The sequence below is a fragment of the Leopardus geoffroyi genome, chromosome A3 (assembly GCF_018350155.1).
Source record: "Leopardus geoffroyi isolate Oge1 chromosome A3, O.geoffroyi_Oge1_pat1.0, whole genome shotgun sequence".
In the NCBI taxonomy this organism is placed as follows: Eukaryota; Metazoa; Chordata; class Mammalia; order Carnivora; family Felidae; genus Leopardus; species Leopardus geoffroyi.
Window position 1 is genome coordinate 28,345,032 of NC_059336.1, and position 20,673 is coordinate 28,365,704.

The 20,673-nt window shown below is 60.8% G+C and overlaps 1 protein-coding gene across 7 annotated transcripts in view; it reads left to right on the forward strand.

The window, feature by feature from the left end:
- Positions 1–20,287, forward strand: part of SNPH (syntaphilin) — a 36,499-nt gene extending 16,212 nt beyond the window's left edge. For 2 of the 7 annotated variants that reach the window (XM_045445053.1, XM_045445054.1), the window contains 4 exons: positions 8,387–8,483; positions 9,183–9,290; positions 12,714–12,863; positions 15,893–20,287. In XM_045445053.1, coding sequence (XP_045301009.1) covers positions 8,434–8,483; positions 9,183–9,290; positions 12,714–12,863; positions 15,893–17,063 — 1,479 coding nt within the window. In that variant the 5' untranslated portion in view covers positions 8,387–8,433 and the 3' untranslated portion in view covers positions 17,064–20,287. Of the gene's footprint in view, positions 1–7,051; positions 7,080–7,841; positions 8,484–9,083; positions 9,291–12,713; positions 12,864–15,892 lie in introns of all 7 variants that reach the window. The other 5 variants (XM_045445051.1, XM_045445052.1, XM_045445048.1 and 2 more) reach the window with 4 other exon arrangements.
- The last annotated feature ends 386 nt before the right edge of the window (positions 20,288–20,673 follow it).

Consider the following 20,673-nt stretch of genomic DNA (forward strand, 5'->3'; position numbering starts at 1 on the left):
TTTGTAATCACCTACCCTCCTACAGCGAGTGTGAGCCATACTGGGTCTTGCCGCAGGCCCTGGACCTTGGCAAAGGTGAGAGACTTCAGCCTGACACGAGAAATGCCCGTAGAAATCAGCCGGACAGGGACCAGCTGCTAGGGATGGCAGGGCAGCTGGCAGCTGGGAAGGAAAGGGGACTCGGGAGGAGACATGAAGGACGCTGACGCGGGGCAGGCACGGCTCCTGGGCTCAAACAGGAACAGTGGGGTGAGCAGAACTAGTATCCCCACGTGGAGCCTCCAGGAGCCGCAAAGGAGACAGAGTGGCTGGTGGGATGGGAATCAGCTGGCCCACCTTCAGTCCCCTGCTCCTGCAGCTCACACTGTGGCCTTTGGCGAGTCTGCGGTTTTCTGGCTATAGGACAATGTGGCAGTTGGACTAGATTGTCATGCCGTGTCGTGTGGGAAGAGAGGGGAAGAGAGGGAGGGAGGGGGAGCCAGAGGCAGCATGAGTTTATGTGCCTCCCAGGAAGCGCTCTGATCTCAGATTAGGAGGGCGCTGTCCCCACAGAAAGGGACTGTGGTCCCAGGCAGATCGGAGGACATGTCTACATCCCTTTAGGCCTCTGGTCCTTGTGCTCCTCGTGTCCTTCAGTCTCTCATCAGCAAGGCACAACACACACAGGGCACCTTGGGTAAGAGGACACTGGCTCTCCTCTGTCTTAGGACTCTCCCTGCTGGTTCCCTAGTCTTCCTCCCCCACAGCAAATCCCATGCAACAATGTCTCTTGTAGCCTCTGTTTTAAGATCTTTATTTCTCCTGGAAGACCTGGTCTGCCTCTTGCTCTCCCTTAACCATGAGAACAAGAACACTGGGCATGGTTTCCTTTATCGCAATGGCAGCCAGGAGGCCCAGAGTTGACTCTGAGCCTCGTTATTGCCGCCGTGTTTGCTGTTCGTGGTCAGGCTGTGTTCGTTCCCTTCTTCCCCGGCCTCGCTTTCAGCGTCTATTTTACTACAGGTCATTTGTGAGCTGCTCTCAGGGGGGGTGGGACTTGTTCTGTCTCACCCCTAGGCTTCCTTCCATGACTGTTTTTACTTAAGCTGCCCCTCTTGTTCTTATTTTATAGAACTTCTGCCTGGATTCAAAGGAGGATGGGGAAGGGGGGGCGATGGGCCGCAGTGCAGAAGCCTCATCACTGGAGATCACAGCCTCTGGGTTTCATTTTCTCTCCGTACAATGATGGGTTGTGACGAAGTCTGGCCAAGACCCCTTCCATCCTGGAATTCTGAGAGTGGGTTGGCCTCGTTGGTACCTGGGGACAAATGTGGGAGTGGGGGAGGGGGCAAGGCAGGGACCTGGACAAAAGGCAGAGTCCCTAGACATGGCGGCCCCACCATCTTTTCTTCCTCTGGTGCTGGAGAGCTGGAAGTTCAGGAGGAGGAGGAGGCAGGGAGAGGAGCCAGGCTCAGGCTTGACAGCTCTATCAGCCAGGAAGCCCAGGAAAGCATATGCTGCGGCCAAGGTCGCTGAGGGTCTCCATCTGCCAGAGTCCCCTTGCCAGGCAGCCACCGAGCTGGGGCCAGCACCAGAGCCCCTCAGTTCCCCCGCCTCCCCATGGGTGTGTGCAGGCAGGCAGGGGGGATGGAACCCAGTGTTCCCCTGCCGCCCCCTCCCCATACAGGAGGGCACATGGCCTGGGGTCTTGGAGGTGCTGGCTGGGGAGAGGCACAGGAGGAATTTCTTTTTCAACGCTCATCCTTGCTCTGCTTGCCTCCCGTTTCGGTGGTGTCCCCCTCATCAACACCACGGCCTCAGGGTCTCCTGGGAAAGTGGTTTTCTGCAGCATAACGATATGTGTCCCAGTTCTATTGTGTTATGAGACCTTCATGATGTGGTAGAAATGCAGGCGCCTACGATCTGGAAGGCCAAGGTGTGACCTTGGGCAATCTTGCCACCTTTGCGGCTTCAGGTTTCCCATGTGTCAGTAGGAACCGTCTCCACCGGGCCTCCCTGCGCAGGGGACCGGTGAGGCGCAGATGGGCTGGTGGATATGCAAAGCTTCCAAAGGGGCAGCCACGGTCTCCTGTCTCCTCTGGGCTGACCCAGGGTCAGGAGCACCAGGGAGGCCCCCCGGGCCCAGCTGCCTGAGTCAGGTGGAGGGCGGAGGGCTGCTTCTATTCCCACCCCACAGCAACTGGCTGACCCATCTCAGTGATTCCCTTCCCCTCTTTGGACCATCCCCGTCCTTTTACAACTGTTCACGTAAAATATATATTATGTGGCGGTGCCAGGGTGGCTCAGTTGGTTGAGCATCTGACTTCAGCTCAGGCTGTCTCATGGTTCGTGAGTTCGGGGCTCTGCACTGTCAGCACAGAGCCAGCTTGGGATCCTCTGTCCCCCTCTCTCTCTGCCCCTCCCCCGCTCACGCTCGCTCCCTCAAAAACAGGCATTAAAAAAATAGCTTAAAATATATATTTTGGCAGTTTAAAAATGTGCTTTTTATTGTGATAATAATTCACACACCATAATCCCCCCTTTTAAAATGTACAGTCCAGGGAGGGTTAGTATACCCAGAGAGGCGTGTATCCATCACCACTGTCTAATTCCAGAACGTTGTCATCATCCCCAAAAGAGACTCCTGCCAGCGGTCCTCGCCTGCTCCTCCTTCCCCCAGCCCTTGGCAACCCCTTGTCTGCTTTCGGTCTCTATAGATTTGCTTGCCAAGGACATTTCATATAAATGAAATCATATAACGTGTGGCCTTTTGCATCTGGCTTCTTTCGGTTAGCGTCTTCCGAGGTCCATCCATGTTGTAGCAGGTGTCCATACCTCCTGCCTTTTTTTTTTTTTTTTTTTGACTCAGTGATATTCCGTTACCTACCTATCCCTCATGTTATTTATGCATTCGTTGGACACTGGCAGGCATTTGGGTTGTTTCCCTCCGTGCGGAACGCTGTGGCTACGAACATTGCCGAACGAGTTCTTGTTTGCACCCCGGTTTCCTGCGCTCCGGGGGATATCGACCTAGCAGGGAAATTGACAGGTCACACGTTAACCCTACGCTTAACGTTCCAAGGAGCTGCCTTGCTGCTTTCCCCGGCGGCTGCACCACTTTACCTTCCCACCAGCAGTGCGTGAGAACTCCAGTTCCTCCACAGCCTCGCCCACGCTCGTCTTGGTCTGTCTGATGATAGCCCTCCCACTAGACGCGAAGTAGCTCATTGTGGAAAATACATAGTACGCGGTTAAGCCTGCAAAACCTTTCTCAGATAGAGAAGCAGTCTCACGGCAGGGCCTTCCGTATGTGGAACAGATACAAGGGGAGCCTCTGCAGGTGATGAGGAGGCCTGAGCCCACCGCTCAGCAGGCCCAGAGGCAAATCCTCTGGGGGGTCTGAAGACCAACCCGGGCTCCACGCTCACCCAGGTCCGGAATCTGAGTCTAGTCGCTGAAGACTGTGGCGTGGCGGCCGTCGCAGCCCCCAGCGCTGGCCTGCTTGCCTGGGGCAGCACCCCTCTCCCACCCCTGGCGTCTGGGTTGGGGGTCCGTCCAGCCGCTGTGCTGGGGCTGTCGCAGGGAGAAGAAGGAGTCCGATGGCCCCCACCTGTGGCTCCAGCGCTGAGGGCGGCTTGCGCAGGACGGAGGAAGCGAGCTGGAGAAATGCCTTCCCAGGTTCAGGAAGAAAGGCCATCCGTTTCTCGGGGGCTGGACACCCACAGTAGCCGGGGTCACGAAGCCAGTGGAAGGTTTACCGAGGAGCTCCCCGGCCGCGGATAGCCCCCGGAGCACTAATCCTCGGGGACTTGGAGTACGGCTGCTGGCACGCTCCCAGCCCAGGCTTGCACCACACTGGCATTCGAGGAGCACCAGACGCTCTGCTGTTTGCTGGGAGCACTGTTCGGCATTCTCGTGTTGCCTTGGCAGAGAGAGGACCCCTCCCAAGCTCTGTTCTGTCGGTTGCGTCCTCTGCTTTCCGCAGCTGTCGGAGGCCTGAGTCATCAGAGACAGATTGTTCTGTTCCCTGGGGTTTTAGGATGGCTTTCTTCTTTTACTGATGGCCGAGTCATTGCAAAAACTCATTGATAGTACATACAGGGACTTTCACTTAGCCAGAATATTGGATTAACCCAAGTGCCTGGTCTCTCCCCCCACGACTCGCTGATTGAGTAAACTGCCATGGTGTCTCTTCAGAGAAATGCAGCTTCCTCGTGTTACCGAGGTGGAAACTGAAACCCAGGAGCCCTAGTCATTGAGGGAGAATGAGGCTTTCGTTGTAAGTCCGTCATTTCCTTAACAGCTCAGGATCACGGAAGGTTGGATCCAGAAGTGTCTTAGAGACCATCTAAGCCAACCCCTTGGCCTACCAGACATGCTCAGACCATTGTGCATTGGTTGTGTTGTTTTTTATGAAGTCACCCAGAGGGTGGTGGTCCCTGAGTTTCAACCCAAGGCACGGCATGCTAAGTGGTCATGACAGTAAGTGATGGGAAAGTCCAGGGGGAAAGCCGTGCAGGTCAGAGCCTTGCAGGAGGCGTGTGATGCGTGCATGAGAACAGGGCAGGGAGGGTGCTGCAGGCTGGGCCAACAGCCCACGTGAAGGTGCCAGAGTGACTGATGGGGCTTTCCTGGGGGTCAGCAGGCCACTGACAGCACGTTGGCAAGGGTATGGGTGAGCGGGCCTTGAATGTTGGCAAGGGTATAGATAAGCGGGCCTTGAATGCCAGAATCAAGAGCCGTGCCCAATTTTTACTTAATCGGGGGCCCCCGATGCCTCTCAAGGGTCCAGATGCTCTTCTCCATTGCTCCTGCAGCCCTGACCCAGGCTCTTCTGATTTCCCACTTGGAAGTTCGTGATAACCTCCTGAGTGGTCCTCTGCCTGTATTCCTGTCCCTTCCCAGCCGCGCTCCACAAAGGCCCCCTACCCCGGGGGGCTTTCTAAACTGCAAGTCTAAACTGGGCCTCTGACCTCACCAGACCCCCTAGTTTCCTCAGCAGCTCTCCAGCCATGCCATGCAGTTGAACAACTCACTGCCTTTGCCCAGCCTTCTCCTTCCTTCCCACCTGCTTTCTCCTGCTGCCGAACTCCTATTCATCCTTCAAGACCCAGCATAAATTTCCTCTTGGAGGAGCTGTCTCTGACCCTCATGAGGCCACGTGATGCCTCGAATGGGTCTCTGTTTTGAAGCTCGCGCTGCGTTGCACTTATCTATACTGGCAGTTCCCACTTTCGAGCGTGTGTTGTGTGGCGGGCACTGGGCTGAGCCCCGGGCATGCGTTATCCTGCCACAGTAACCACGTGAGGTGCACCCCACGACGGCCCCACTCACAGATGAGGAAGCAAAGGCTCAGAGAGGTGGTGTGGCTCACCCAAGGCATGCGTGTGGAGGCTGACAGAGCTGGGATTTGAGCCCAGATCTGTCTGACTCTGTCTCTACGTCCTTCTGTCTCCTGTTCCCTGGATCCTACTGTATTCCCTGGACCCCCATTGTAGGCCTTTGAGAGACCGTTGGGTGTGGGAGGGACGGATCAAAGCGGGGGGCACAGCAGCGTGGTCATGATGTGGGCAGGATGGGGACGTGGAGGGAGGCCGGAGTGAGGGCCTGGGTTTACTCTGGTGTTGAGGCGAGAAGAGACTCTCAGTCCGGCGCCCCACGGTGAAGGGTTTCCTTTCCACCTTTCATTCCAAGTGGCAGCCTCTGGCTGCCAGGGAACAGGGCTGTGGGACTGCGGGGAGCTGGCAGGTGGCATGGAGACAGACACCATGGCAACCCGCCTCCTCTCTGGGGCCTGGAGGGGGAGGAAGGACCAGAGAGAGCACAGGGGGCGCACTGAGGCTTCTGAGTAAGATCCTGGAGAGGTGGCTCCCTTTGGGCCTCGGTGGCTTCTGCCCTCCCCTGAGGGATCCCCCGTCCCCCCCGCCTGCAAGGTCCTGTCCCAGCAGGGGAAATGCCTCTTCCTCCCCTGTCCTGAATGAATGGCTGGCTCTGGCCTCCCAGGAGACCAGCAGGTCCATCCAGGTACAAACACTGTCTCCTTCCCGCCCCCTGGGCCAGGGAGGAAGGAAGAGGGAGCACAGGAGGAGGGAGGTGTGGGGTTGCCGAGCAGGTAGGAGCAGGGACAGAGGAGACAAAGCTGTCATTGTACTGAGGCCACACTCAGCTCCAAGGCAAACCAGGCAACTTGCCTGCCTCCCAGGACAGAGGCCGGGGACTCCGCCTGGACTTTCCTCGCTCCTTAGCAACCTTTACCCAAGCTGGCCTGGGAGAGCGAGGCCTGTCCTTGGATCTGAGTCCTGCTGAGTCCTGCCTCTGCTGAAAAGTCCTCCTGAAGGCACAGCCTCTTCAGGGCATCCCCCCAAAAGCGACAAGGGAAGGGGGTGAGGCCGGGAGGGTGGCTGGGGCAGCCGGGCTGCCTGGGACGAGAAGCCAGGGTCTGCCGGGCCCTGCGGCTCTGCGAGCTGGGGCCCACATGTGATAACGCGTCACCCCCCTGTCGGCCCCAAGCTGTGCCCAGGAGGCCCAGAGCCCTTGGTAGCCTTCCTGACAAGTGTGGGGAGCACTGTCTTCGGTCCTGCGGCTCCTCCTTCAGGGGTCGGCCCTACATTGCCCGGAGGCCCTGCCTGATTGGGGCATGATGGGTGGGAGCTGGGGCGAGCAGCTCAGGTGACAGGCATGGTGTCGGCAGCTCCTGCACCCGGCACCCGACACCTCCGGGCAGACAATGCTGGCTGTGTCCAGGCCCTCCGGGGGGACAGGCCACGTTCTGTGTCACGGCCAGGAAACAGGCCACCTGAGCAGCGCCTTTGTTCTCTCAGGAGGCAGCCCCGCCACCGGGCAGGTTGACCAGGCTCCCGGGAGGACGTGGACGTGGGAGGCCCGTGTGACCAGGGGTGGGGCCAGCCAGGGGACTCCGGAGTCTGAGACCCAGCCCCTCGGGCGTCTGGTGTTGGCCTGGTTCCGATGTTGGCCCTGCCCACACTCTGGGGGCGTGACTGGGGCAAGTCCCTCCTCTGGGAGGCTCGGATTCCTCATCTGTGAGGGGACTAATCACAGCACTTCCTCATAGGGTTTTTGGGAGGAGTCAATGGCACACTGTACGTAACGTGCTTGGCACGGGGTCTGCGCGCAGCGGGGCTCGGTGAAAGCTGCTCTCCAGCATGGGGGAAGGTTGGGGCATGGTGTCCTTGGTCAGGTCTCCGGGAACCCAGGCTGCTGGCCTCAGTCCCTGCTCTGAGCACGGAAGAAAGAGGGAACTGGGGTCTCTGGAGCTGGCCTAGGACTAGCAGGTTGGGGCAAAGAGCCCAGGCCCGCCCGCCTCGGACTCCAGGGGTCTGGGGTGACGCCCAGTACCGGAGGCCTCCCGACAACAGCCAACGCTCAGCCCGCCATGGGGCTTCTCCCCTCCTTAGACCCTTCTAGGGCTGCCCTTGGAGCCTAAGCCCCTACCCACTTGTCAAGAGTGCCAAGGAAGGGTCCCTACAGGCCTGGTCACTTCCTACTAGGTCCAGCCCGCCAAGCACCCCCCACCCCCGCCCCAGAGGAGGGCTTCTGTACCCATTCACCCCCCTTCCTCATCTGCTTTGAGCCTGTGCTCTGAGGTCCTGACGCATGCCCGAATCAGCATGCGTGATTGCATGAATGGGTGCAGGCCTGCCTGTGTGTAGCATGCGTGTGGGGGGGCGGGGGGGTGGCCTGGCTGCACGTGCTGCATTGTGGGCAGGCCCCGAGCATGTTCACTGAGATGTGTGTGGCCTGCCTTAGAATGGCAGGGACCTAGTACCTTCTCACATTCGTGTGTATCCGTATGTCTTTCTACACGTGTGCTGGTATGTTGGTCTGTCTTGTCTCCCCTATAGACAGGAAGCCCTGAGCCACACGCCAGCGGGCGCCCTGGGAAGGTGACGTCACGACTAGCCCAGCCTAATTTGGGGTTCCTGGTCCTGCTCCAGGAGTCCTCCAGCCTGCAGCCCCCGCCGAGGAGGGAGGACTGTCTACCGTGGGGTGGGGTCCGAGTCAGGGATCGGGGGTCCCGGCTTGTAGTGTAGAGAACTCAGTGCTGTGCTGAGTCAGGAGCCCTGCCCCGAAGCCCGTGTGACCTTGGGCCAGGCCTTCAAGCTCGCTCTCCACATTCGATCATCTGGAGAACACAGGGTCGGATCTCTGATTTCCGGCTGCCCCCGAGGCCCTGACGTTCGAGATTTTTGTCAGGTGGCAGGAGGGTGCTAACTTCGTTGGTGGAGGGAGCTGTGGCCAGAGCCTGCTGGCCGGGCCCTCGCTCGGTCCTGGGGTGTCCTGCTGAAGGGCGAGAGGAGAGCCATGCCAGGCAGCGGCCCCAGCGAGAGGATGACGTGGCCTGGTCCGGCCCTCCCCGCGGCCCCCCCAATGCGCCCTCTCTCCTCAGCCCCGGGGACACCGCCCATCCCGCCCCTCACCCGGACCCGCAGCCTCATGGCCATGTCCCTGCCGGGCAGTAGACGGGCCTCTGCTGGATCCCGCAGGTGAGTTTCCCCCTTGGCCTCAGAGGGCGGGAGGAGGGAGGGTCTCCGTCCCCACTCTGCCACCAACATGCAGTGTGTCCGTGAGCAAGTCATTTCCCCAGCTTTAAAACTGGGCTCGCCAACACTCACCTCCTCTTGGAACTATTTAAGGGCTCAAATGACGCAGTGGATATAAAAGTTCTCTGAAGAATCAAACCACTGGATTCCTACCATCACCAGTGCTGTTGTTACATTTCACAGTTACCGGAGGGGACTCACGCCGTCATCCACTCTGGCTCACTCGGGCCCCCCTGCCCCCTTGACTTTGACCTTTGTCCCTACCCCTGCCTGCCCTGCTCTGCCCCACCTGTCTCGGCCCACTCAGGGCCCTCCTCTGGGGTTGGGGGACCCTGAAAGTTGAGGACCCCTGGCGAGACAGATGGGACCCCCCCCCCGCCCCCCGCCGCCCTTGGCCCTGCCCAGCCTCCATTCCTGTCCTGGGGAGCCAGGAGGACCGGCCTGCTCCTGGTTTTCCATCTTGATTTGCGCTGTCTGTTCTGTCACCCCTGTCTGTGCGTCCCCCTCTCCCCTCTGCTTCTCTCCCCGGTGCCGACCCCGCAGCGGGGGCCCTTTGGGCCGCAGCGGCCTGGCGGTGTTCGCCCAGTGTCCGCAGCTGCCCGCCAGCCAGAACGAGCACCTGCCTCTTCTCCCTGCCTCCAGGCGCACCTCTCCGCCAGTGAGCGTGCGGGACGCCTACGGCACCTCCTCTCTCAGCAGCAGCAGCAACTCGGGCTCCTGCAAGGGCAGCGACAGCAGCCCCACACCCAGGTAAGGCCTCCCCTGTGCCTGGTCTCCTGCTGGCTGCGCACTTGGGCGCCCTGGGTGGGCCGGGGCTGTAGGACTCCAGCGTCACTGGCTGTGCGGGTCACTGTCCCAGAGCCTCAGCTCCTCCTGTTTGAGGGAGGGATGTGACACCGCCAGCCGCACATCACCCTGTGATGCTCTCAGAGCGAGGGCCCGGAAGTGTCCGGGACCCCGTCCCGTCTTCCTGCCCCGCCGTCCTTGGGGTACGGTTTTGTCCTTGCCGTTCCAAGAGGCTCCTACCCCTCCAGGCATCAGGCCAGCATCGGGTCCAGAAGGAACAAGGGCCCAGCGCAAGGGGCTCCTGCCTCCTGAGAAGGGACACCTTCCCCGGGACTTCTGTCTCCGCCTTGCCAGCTGGCACTGGCCGTGGCTGCAGGGCAGGTGGTGCCGGGCAAGATAGGTAGGGACAAGCCACTCGCGGCATCTGCCATCCCGCTCTCCTGAGGGGCCCCTGTGAGAGAGACTGAGGTGGAGCTGGTCAGGAGAGCGGAGTGTGTCACAGCGTGGCACCTGCCAGGCTGTGCCCTCAGGGAATGGCGGAATGTAACGGGAAAAGCAGGATCGGCTGGGGAGACAGGTGAAGGGAAGCTGTGCGTCCTTGAAAACCAGGGAGGGACAGCCGTAATGGCGGCCCATCCTCGTTCCCCAGTGGAGCCGGGGGAGCGCGGCCTTGGCGTTCGTACTTCCCGTCTTTGAGTCTCCATTCCCTTATCTGTAAAGAGGGGCCAACATCCCACAGGTCTCTGTGGGTTGATGTCTGCAGGTGGCCCGTACTGGCCGCTGCCCTCGTGAGGACTTTGGTCCCACCTGGGGGTCCTGGGCCGCCAGGCTGGCGAAGGCTGGCCTTGGCCTTCCGGCAGAGACGGTGTCATTGGTGCAAAGTGATGCTCAGATCAGGCCGAGACGGCTGTTCTCAGAGTTTTCCGCCACGACACGCGTGACGGGTGACACGCATGTGCAGGACCCACGCCTCAGCCTCCTGGCTGCAACCCCAGCTCGGGGTGGCGCGCAGCAGGTGTGAGTGGCACTGACGGATGCGTTCACTTCGAAAAGTATGTGACGGGCAACTTTAATACTTCTTCACAGCAGATTTTTGCAACGCGTGTCATCATCACGGCAGTCCACGGGGGCGGCCCCAGCCCCGAGGCTGAAAAATCCCGTGAGAGGGTCTCCTTGCCCATGTGGACAGTGTCAGCTGTGGGTGAGCAGCGGGGCCTTGGCTGTGGCCTCGGTGCAAACAGCCAGGTGTTCCGGGGCGTGAATAGTGGAGAGCCATGAATCACGGTGTATTCTTCTTCTCGGTTATATGTAAACATATTTTTTCCCCTTCAAGGATAGAGCTAGTGACTAAGAACGTATGAGTGTTAAGTGTTACATTAGAGCAAAAAAGCACATTAGAGAAAAACCCATGAAAGCACATAGGAAGCGTGAGAATGGCTACTTGTTCTATAATTCTCAACTGCGCTGGCTTAACTGATCCTGGAGCCCGGGGCCCCGCGAGAAGCCCCTTGTCACTCGGCACAGACCGGCGCCCCTCTAGCTGGAGTCCCTGCGTGGCAGCCGCTGGGATGTCCGCAGCGTGGGGCCCTGGCCCCGCTGGCTGGCTTCTCTCTCGGAAGGAGATTCTTAGAGTCCGCAGAGGTGGAGTCCCCAGCTCGTGACCCACGCCACCCCTCTGCCCCTTGTCACGCGGAAAAAACAGGCCAGCGTGTGATGTGACCTGAGTTAAACCTAGGGACCACGAGGCGAGGAAGTAGAGGAGAATCATTTCTCTTTCTCTCCGCCTCTGTCTACACATTCTCTTTGATAGCTGACGGTTTAGAAAGACTTCTTTCCTCCATAAACATTAGCCGGCTCCCACAGAGCCGTTCACACTCCCTCCGGGGTGGCTGCTTCTGCGAACCAGGGTCAGACCTGGCGATGTCACTGCCCCTCCCTAGACGCGGGGGTGGCCGGCCCCTAAAGGAGCAGGAGTCGGACGGCCACAAGGCCTCTGCCAGACTGTGTGAGAACGTGCCCAGGCTTTTAAGACAAGACCCAAGGAGGTTTCCTCGTGAACAGAACAACCCACAGGCAGGAAGCTGTGAGTCGAGGCGGCTGGGCCGCGTGTGTTGGTGAAATCGGGTGCTCTCCGCTGGGTGCAAGCCTTGGCTCTCCGTCCTCCACTGGGTGGGAATCCCTCCACCTCTGCTGAGCTGGGTCCAGGGTGTGCTCACCACACACACACACACACACACACACACACCACACACACATCTGTGCCACCCGGGGCCAGGTTGCATGTGGCACCCGGCTTGCTGCCAGCTCAGGGTTCAGCCGTTAACGAGGCAAAGCCCCGAGCTGGTGAGCGATCACACGTGCGTTTGTGTGTGCCCTCAGAGCACGAGCGCGTATGCAGGTGGCAAGGGTCTGTGTGCGTCTGCGTGAACCCGCGTGTGGGCCGGCGTCCTAGTACGCGTGAGTGGCCCCCGAGGGTGGCTGCGGGGTGGCAGGACGCACGGGCACGGGTGTGCGCACACGCAGGTGGGCGCGCAGACACAGACGGACCGGGGTAATTGTACTCAGATGTGTACTCCAAGGAAATACGTGTGCATGGCCGTGCAAACTCGTGTGTCCGTGAGGATGGCAAGCAGGGCGTCAGAGTGTGTTTGGAGACCGCTGTGCGTGCACACGTGTCTGTACCCGCTGTTTCCCCCATGGTCCTGCAGGCCAGGCGGTGACGGCTCTCGGCTCTGGGGGGTGTTTGCTCCTGCACGGGGGGGGGGGGGGGGGAGGCCTTGCCGCCACGCAGGCCCTGGGGGAATGACACAGGGAGGGGGACCACGCCGGCCTCTGGCCCCCAAACGCATTCTCTGGGTTAGGAGCCTGGACACATGAGTTCTGGGATCACTACTGGCACTGAGCTGACCGATAGCGTCAGGAGGGCACAGAACACGGTGCCAGGCTGTGCGTGTGCTGTCGTGTGTCCCCACCCCAACTAGAGGACCCCCAAGCTCCCCACTGTGGTCTTCACACAGAAGAGTTTTTATTTTTTTAACGTTTATTCATTTTTGAGAGACCGAAAAAGACAAAGCGTGGGCAGGGGAGGGGCAGAGAGAGAGAGAGACACAGAATCCGAAGCAGGCTCCAGGCTCCGAGCTGTCAGCCCAGAGCCCGACACGGGGCTCAAACTCGCTGACCGCAAGATCACGACCTAAGCAGAAGTCAGATGCTTCACTGGCTGAGCCACCCAGGTGCCCCCAGAAGAGCTTTAACAGAACCTACCTTCCGGAAGGTCTGGGTGTTCTCATGCCCACCCGGGCTCCTGGGGGAAAGCCTGGCCCGGAGCTGTCTGGTGATGGTTGGGGACCTCTTCCTCCCTCCGCGCTGACATGTGTCCCCACGCAGGCGCTCCATGAAGTACACGCTGTGCAGCGACAACCATGGCGTCAAGCCCCCCACCCCAGAGCAGTACCTGACCCCACTGCAGCAGAAGGAGGTGTGCATCCGGCACCTGAAGGCGCGGCTGAAGGACACGCAGGACCGGCTCCAGGACCGGTGAGCCGCTGGCGGAGGGCTGGGGGTGGGTGGGCAGCCCTGGGCAGCCCTGGAGACCCGCTGGTCTGGAGACCCAGGGCCCTGGGGCACTTCCAGGAGGAAGGAGCCGCTGAGGGCTTCCCGGCACCCGGCCTGCCCTTTCCTTCCGGCAAAGCCCTGGGGGAGCCCCTTTCCAGAGCCCTCAGCCGCCCCTATGCTCCCCTCAGCTGCTCTCCCTGACTGCAGGCAGCTTCCCCTGACAGCCGGCCAGTCCTCCCCACACCCCAAGGTGGTGCTCTCCCACTTTGGGCCTGGCAGCCCCATTTGGCCACTTCTTACCCCCTGGCTCCTTTCCACCTGGGGAGCAGGGCCACAGGGCATCCTTCCTGGCTCACCTTCCCTGTTGGGGGTGGAGGACACCCCCTCAGCCCCTATTTGTTTCTACCCAAGGAGTCACCAGTGGGGGGGTGGGGGCTCTGGGCCCACCAGTTCAGGCCCCATAAGCCTTTCTGCTCATCTACTTACAGACGATGTGAGATCCTGAGAAACCTTTCCTGAGCTCCTACCCAGCCCAGGGGACCCCAGCCCCCCCGCCCCCCACGGTCCCATCTGAACTCATTCTCCAGACCTGAGGGCAGATCGTGACCCTCTCAGCTGCTACCTTTCTGGGCCAGCAGCTTCAATCTTTATGACTGAAGCTTCAGGACTGCCCTCTGATCTCTTCATCACCTTAATCATTTCCTCTGCGCTGTGTCAGTTCAAATCCGCAGCCGCTGGGAGCTGGATCCCACGCTGTGCCGGGCACTGAGGGCCGGGGCAGGCCACCGTGAGCATGGCTTCTTTCCTCTTTTTAAAAAACCCTACAGTTTCCCTATCCAAAGTGTACAATTCAGTGATGGTTAGTATAGTCACAGAATCGTGCCCCCATCACTGGTATCTAATTCCAGACTATTCCCATCACCCCAGAAACAAACGCCATTCACAACCGCAGCCACGGCCCAGGCTCCCGGTTACCGCTAATCTTTTCTGTGTCTCTGGATTTGTCTATCCTGGACACGGCATATAAAGAGAAGCATACGCCATGCGTGAGCACCCCTTCCGTGACCAGTGCTCTGCCAAGTAGCCAATCTGGTTTGGGTTTGTTGTGGTTTTGAACCACAGGAAGTTACAGGTGGCATTCTGTGGGCCTCCTGGTCTGTAGAGTTGGGATTTCTATTTTTAGCTCCCATCATCTTCTCAGTGATGCCCTGGCTCTTCCTGGCCATTTGCACTAATGTCCTCAGGAAGCAGACAGCCCATCACGTCGCTTCCTTTCTGGGGCTGGTCCAGCGGCTGGAGCAGACGTCTGCCTGTGTGGTTTGGGCACGACGCCCTGGCATGGACGTGCCGACACCTCAAATCCCTGGCCACGCTTGCGGGAACCTGCGGCGGCTCTTTGCTTGCCCCCCTGCCACACGGCCCGCTCTCCGTGTGTTCGCTTTGATACCTGCCTCCTGCAGTCACCTACCTTCTCCTTAAAGAAGCTTCTAGACTCTGTGCTTTTGTTTGCCGTGTCCCCACATCCCGAGATGGCCTTGCCCCCGTCCTGCTTCCTTGGCGAACTCCTCCTTCGAGGCTCGGTTCAAATGTAACGTCCTAGACGGGGTGGGGAAGCCACAGCTCCCTGGCCTGGGGTCCTACTGGCTCCAAGGAGAGAGGGGAAGGGCCCGGCCACACTGAGCATGCCCAGTCCCTTCCTCCAAGCTCGCTCTCCCTCCCAGGACTCAGCACCAGTGCAGAGGGTATCCGTAGAGTGAGTCCCAGTTAGGGTCCCCCGTGCCTGCTGGTACATCTGGTATTGCCACTCTGAGTAGCACCATCACGGAGTTGTGTCCTTTTGGGTGGTCCAGTCCGCTGCTTTCCAGATAATGCCATTGCCGACCTTCACGGCCACCACAGCCCCTCATCCCAGTCCCTGTGACCATGAGTCCTGGCCTCATTTCCTGAGCTGCACATTCCATCTGACTCTGAAAAGCGCATGGTGCTTGATCTGGAATGATGTCCCTGGTGGACTCCTCACCCTCAGAGTGATGGTCTAGCCATGCGTGGATTGCATTTCCGTGAATTCGGGGCACGTGGGCCACATGGCTGGGAGAGATGCTGTGGTGGGCACCCCCCGACAGGACTTCCCGTGTCAGGAATGGCTTTCCTCTGTCCTCACTGCTTTCACTGCATCCTGTCCAATCTCGCGCTGCCTTTACCTCCAGACTTGATAGGATGTTTATCTAACTCGCCTCTGTCCCCCGCACCCCGGATTCATCTGTGACTCGGGGGTTTCAGACGCCTGTGTCTGGTGTGCCTGGCACGTGCCTCGCCTCTTGGGAGTGGCCCGTGCGTTTTTGTCCATCTTTTGGGCCCACCCTCTTCATAGTAGATACACAGCAGAGACATTGAACGTGACTAAAAGAGGGCCATCTGTTGTCATCACTTTCCTCTGTTCCACCCACCACTCTTCATCCCCCCACTTGAGGGAAGGTGTGAAATCGGCAGCCTCCCCCCACACAGCGGCTGGAACATCCCTCAGCAAAGCAAAGCGGCCCACGGCCTGCCCCCGCGTCCCCGGCCCGGTGTCCCTCCGCGGACAGTTTTCAGCACCGGATTTCATAGGGGGCCGTGTTCCTTCCCCTAGAGCGGAGATTTTAGGTTTAGTTTTTATTGTCGCACGTTAAGATTTTAAAGTGGATGTGTTTGGTTTTTATAGCAGGAGCATCTATGTATACATTGAGCGTTTTTCTTGTCTAATCTCTTCTGTAGGTGATGGATTTAAATGGGGACAGTCGTCTGCATTACGGTCTCCAGGGCTGGGGATGCAGAGGGGCCCGAACGTGTCTTCTTCCTCCCAAGAGGAGGCCCCCTTGGCCGCCCCCTTCCCCCCTGTGGAGCAAGGAGGAGGCACTGAGTCAGGCCTTGTGTGCTCTGGCCCTCTGTCCTTAGTGACAGCCCCTTCCTTGCTTGCCCTTGGTGGTGGTGACGGGCCAGGCAGTGAGCGTGTGTGTGTCATCTGCTCGCAGGGACACGGAGATTGATGACCTGAAGACACAGCTGTCGCGCATGCAGGAGGACTGGATCGAGGAGGAGTGCCACCGCGTGGAGGCCCAGCTGGCCTTGAAGGAGGCCCGCAAGGAGATCAAGCAGCTCAAGCAGGTCATTGACACGGTCAAGAACAACCTCATTGACAAGGACAAGGGGCTGCAGAAGTACTTCGTGGACATCAACATCCAGAACAAGAAGCTGGAGACGCTGCTGCACAGCATGGAGGTGGCCCAGGACGGCACGGCCAAGGAGGATGGCGCCGGGGAGTCGGCCGGCGGGTCCCCCGCCCGCTCCCTCACCCGCAGCTCCACCTACACCAAGCTGAGTGACCCGGCCGTGTGCGGGGACCGGCCCCCCGGCGAGCAGCCCGGGGCTTCGGGCGAGGACGGGGCTGACAGCGGCTTCGCGGTGACCGACGACACGCTGAGCCGGACGGACGCGCTGGAGGCCAGCAGCCTGCTGTCGTCGGGCGTGGACTGCGGCCCCGAGGAGGGCTCGCTGCACGGCGGCTTCAGCCTGGGCCCCCGCTTCCCTGCCAGCAACACCTACGAGAAGCTGCTGTGTGGCACGGAGGCCGGCGTGCAGGCCAGCTGCGTGCAGGAGCGTGCCATCCAGACAGACTTCGTGCAGTACCAGCCGGACCTGGACACCATCCTGGAGAAAGTGACCAGGGCCCAGGTCTGCGGGGCGGTCCCCGAATCGGGGCACGGGTGCCCGGAGCCGGAGCCCCGCCCCCCGGGGCCCAAAGACCCCGACTCGGCCGTGGTGGTGACGGTGGGTGACGAGCTCGAGGCCCCCGAGCCCGTCACCCGAGGGCCGAGCCCGCACCGGCCCGGTGCCGACCCCAGCCCGTCGGTGAGCGTGGCGTGCCCTGTGGAAGACGAGGAGGAGGTGGCCGCGGCCGAGAAGGAGCCCAAGAGCTACTGGAGCCGCCACTACATCGTGGATCTGCTGGCCGTGGTGGTGCCGGCCGTGCCCACGGTGGCCTGGCTGTGCCGCTCGCAGCGACGCCAGGGCCAGCCCATTTACAACATCAGCTCCCTGCTGCGGGGCTGCTGCACAGTGGCCTTGCACTCCATCCGCAGGATCAGCTGCCGCTCGCTGAGCCAGCAGGGCCCGGGCGGGCCGGGCGGCGGCTCCCAGCTGTGAGGGGTCCGCGTCCCCGCCAGCGGCTCCGGCGGCCCGACCACTGATTGTAGGGGTGCCGCTCTCCCTCTCGCTCGTTCCCGGAGGGCAGCATCTTACTTGTTTGGTCTCGGGTTTGGAAGTGGTTTTGTTTTTTTCTTTTTTTTTTTTTTTCAGGATGTGAACCGTGTCAGGGGGCTGAGAGTCGGGGTGGGGGGAAGGCGTCCCAAAACTTTGACGGGAGACAAGGGAAGAGAGACCGAAGGCAGGGAGGCACGCCGATTGTACGAACTGCAGACAGAGGAGGTAGCGAGGTCCCCCCGGCCCGGCCCTGTCCTCCTGGACCTTCCCGCGGGGCGGCCCCGGCCCACAGTGTCTCTGGTGTGTTGATCTGGGGAGGCTGGGCCTGAGACGCCTGGAGCCTCCCTGCCCCCCACACCCACGTCCTGTCTGGTGGCCTCCCGCCCACGCCTTCTCTCTCAGGCCGCCCCTTGCCCTGGGTCCAGCCTCCTGGGCCATCATCTCCTCACGCGGAGGCAGCCGCCTCCCAGAGTACAGGCAGCTGGCCCGGGACTCGGAGCCGTGTCTGCAGCCACCGGGTCTGGCGTCTTCAGGCCGCTCCCGGCGCTGGGATTCAGAAGCGTCGTCCAGGCCGTGGGCACGGGCCGGAGGAAAGACCGCGACGGGCAGGAGGTGGCAGAGCGCAGCGTGGGTTCTCTGTGTTTGTTCGTCCTAGACCTTCCCCGGGATCCAGTCCCCTCTCGGCGCAGATCATTCCTCCCACGACAGCCGAGCCAGACAGGCCAGCGCCGGGGCCGGAGCACGCACCTGAGCCCAGCTCCCGTCCCGTCCCAAGCCTCTGCCAGCACGCGAGGAGGAGGCAGGGGCCGGAGGCTCCAGGGGGCTCCTCCAGCCTTCCGAGATGAGGCCCCGCCACCGTGGGGGCAGTCCTCAGCTGGTTTGAGAAGCCACAGGCCACGACCGCCCCTGGAGCTCACCCCGACTTGCTCTGGGGGCTTCAGGCCCAACTTCTGCTTTGCACTATGTTCACTTTGGGGCTCGGTTCTTACGCACCCCAGCGTCTCCACTGAGGGGCTGTTTGCCTTCGAGGGCGAGGGTTCCTAAACTTTGACCTATCTGCCTCTGGAAGGAATTCCAGCAGGATGGATGGCAAGATGGGATACTGAAGCCATGATGTTCGTCCAGGCCAAAGCAGGGTGCCCTGGGATGTCTCCCAGGCAGGGATGGGGTGGGGCAAGCGGGGGTGCCCTGAGTCTCCCCACTCACAGCCTGAGGCCAGTTGGCCTGGGAGCTTCCCTGGCCTGCCCCCCTCCTTCCCTGGGACATGTGGTCCCCCGGCAAAGCTGCTGACCTTTTACCACCACTGTTATTTTACAAAGTAAACCGCTCCTTCTCCCTGGTGGGGCTTACACCCATCTGGTCGCCCCTCCTTCAGAGGTTGGGCCCCGCATTTGGGAGGGGTTGGTGGGACCCCGTGTCTTACTCGTCCCTCCGGCCCAGGGGCCCCTCTGGTTCTCTGCCAAGGCTGCTTGCCCACCCCAGCCGCTCCGACAGCCGTTGCCTGACTTATGGGCTCCGCCTTTCCTCTCTGCGCCCTCCACTCAGGGGCGGGGTGGGGGTGGGGGGCACCTGCATGCACTGGACGTGGGCAGCCAGCCCAGCCATGGGGGCGACAGCCCCCTCTGCCACATGCTTTGTGCCTCCAAAGCTCCCCCCACCAGTTGGGGGCCTCAGACCAGCCATCCTTTGTGGAGCACCCTTACCCCAGCCAAGCCGCACCTGAACTCCTGGGGCCCGGCTGGGGCTGCCCCGCAGACACTGGGGTCGTGACATGGAGGGGCAGTGGACAAACCCAATCCAAAGCCAAGCCGGGACTGGCCGTGGACCCAGACTCCTGTGCCGTGTACTCACGAAGCTGCGTAGCGTCTCCTTAGAAACAGTCAAAGCTTTGCCGAGAAAATAAATGTATGACTATATTTGACAACATAAAATCTATATATTTTTCACCACTGGAATCTAGTCGAGCCGCGTAGCCCCCCTGCTCTTGTCTGTGTCTTGCTATCTGTGGCCTTCCTGTCGTGTCTTGTGTTTTGGTGGACGTGGTCCGGGCTGGGGCCGGAGCCTGCTCTGTGCTGCTGGAGAAGGCCCTCGCCAAGGGCGGCGCATGAGGGGAGTGGGGCTGCTGCCCCCATCTGTTGCTGCTCCGGGTTGCCGGGCCCCCGCCCACAGCGTTGAGGGTCTTCTCTTTTGGGGCCTCTGAGGGGCTTTACTTCTTCTCCGTGTCAGCGGAGGCGGCAGCCCTGGAACGGACCCTGGGGGGCCCCCTGGCTGGCGGCCCGGGCCCGGCCCTCCGTGTGTGTGTGTGTGTGTGTGTGTGTGTGCTCAGTGTCCGCATCTATGCAAGAGGGGCAGCGCTGCGTGTGCGGCTCCGGGCGACGGAGGCACAGCGGCCTGCCGGCTCGGGCTCCCAGCCCTGGTGATGCAGGGCACAGAGCGTGGGGCCGGAGGGCAAGGCCAGGGGCCCGGGCCGCCTGCACAGTGCTCCTCCTCCACAGCTCCCCTTTTCCTTCTTGCTTAATACCTCCTCCTGCTGGGCTGTGGCCTTCCCCTCCTGCCCTCGGCTTCTGGAGCAGAAATCGTGGGGGCCTCCCCTCTCCCCAGCCTCCAGCTGGAGCCGATTGGATCCTAAGGGACATTTTCCCAGGAACCACCTCCTGGAACTGCTGGTCCCTTAGAGCCCAGTAGCCGGAAGTGGCTTCAGCTTAGTTGGAGGACCTGGGCCTGGGCCTCCCTGCTGCTCTTCTGGTCCAGGCTCAGGCAGGAATCAGAGCTGGGGCTGGGACTCTGCACAGAGAGCTGGCCTCCGGCGGAGTTTATTCCGAGCATCTCCCAAGGGGATAACTTAAGCTTTCCACTGAACACCCTTCCCAGTCGTCACTAGCACCGGGGAACTGACAGCGCCCTGGGGAGGGGCAGGCATTGACAAAGTTCTGGGACCAGGGCCCACTGAGGGCCTGAGCCCAGGGAACTCATGACCCCCACTCTGACCTAGGGGGACAGTGCAAACATGTCACGGCGTACTCTTCCATTCGGCCATCCCCTCGACAGAGAATTTAGGGGACACGGGAAGGGGGGAGGTGGGGAGGGTCTTCACTTTGTCTCCTTTGTCCTGTTCAGACAGAGTTGTACCTGCAGCAGACAGCTCTGAATTAAAGCATGAAAACGCAGCAAGACCCTCGGCCTGTTTTCTTTATGTCGTGTCTGTTTTCTGAGGAGGGGTGAAGGGGACTCAAACCGTCCCTGCCAACCTGGGAGTCCCAGGGTGCATGCTGGGAAAAGCTGAGCAGAAAGAAATCCTTCCTGAGCTGGAGGGAAGCAGAGAGCTGCGTGCAGGTTCAGTGCAGCCACGCATCTGTCGCGGCAGCTGGGATCACTCCCCTCCCGGGTCAGGTGAAGGATCCAGACGGGCGTCCCCCAGCCTGCCTCAGGGTCAGACTTGGCGGGGCCTGTAAATGCACCCCGTCCCCTCCCCTACGGCCCCTCCCAAAGTGGATCTCGTACCTGCTCGGCAGATGCAGACACAGGCTGAGCAGGGGTGCTCGGAAGCCGGTGC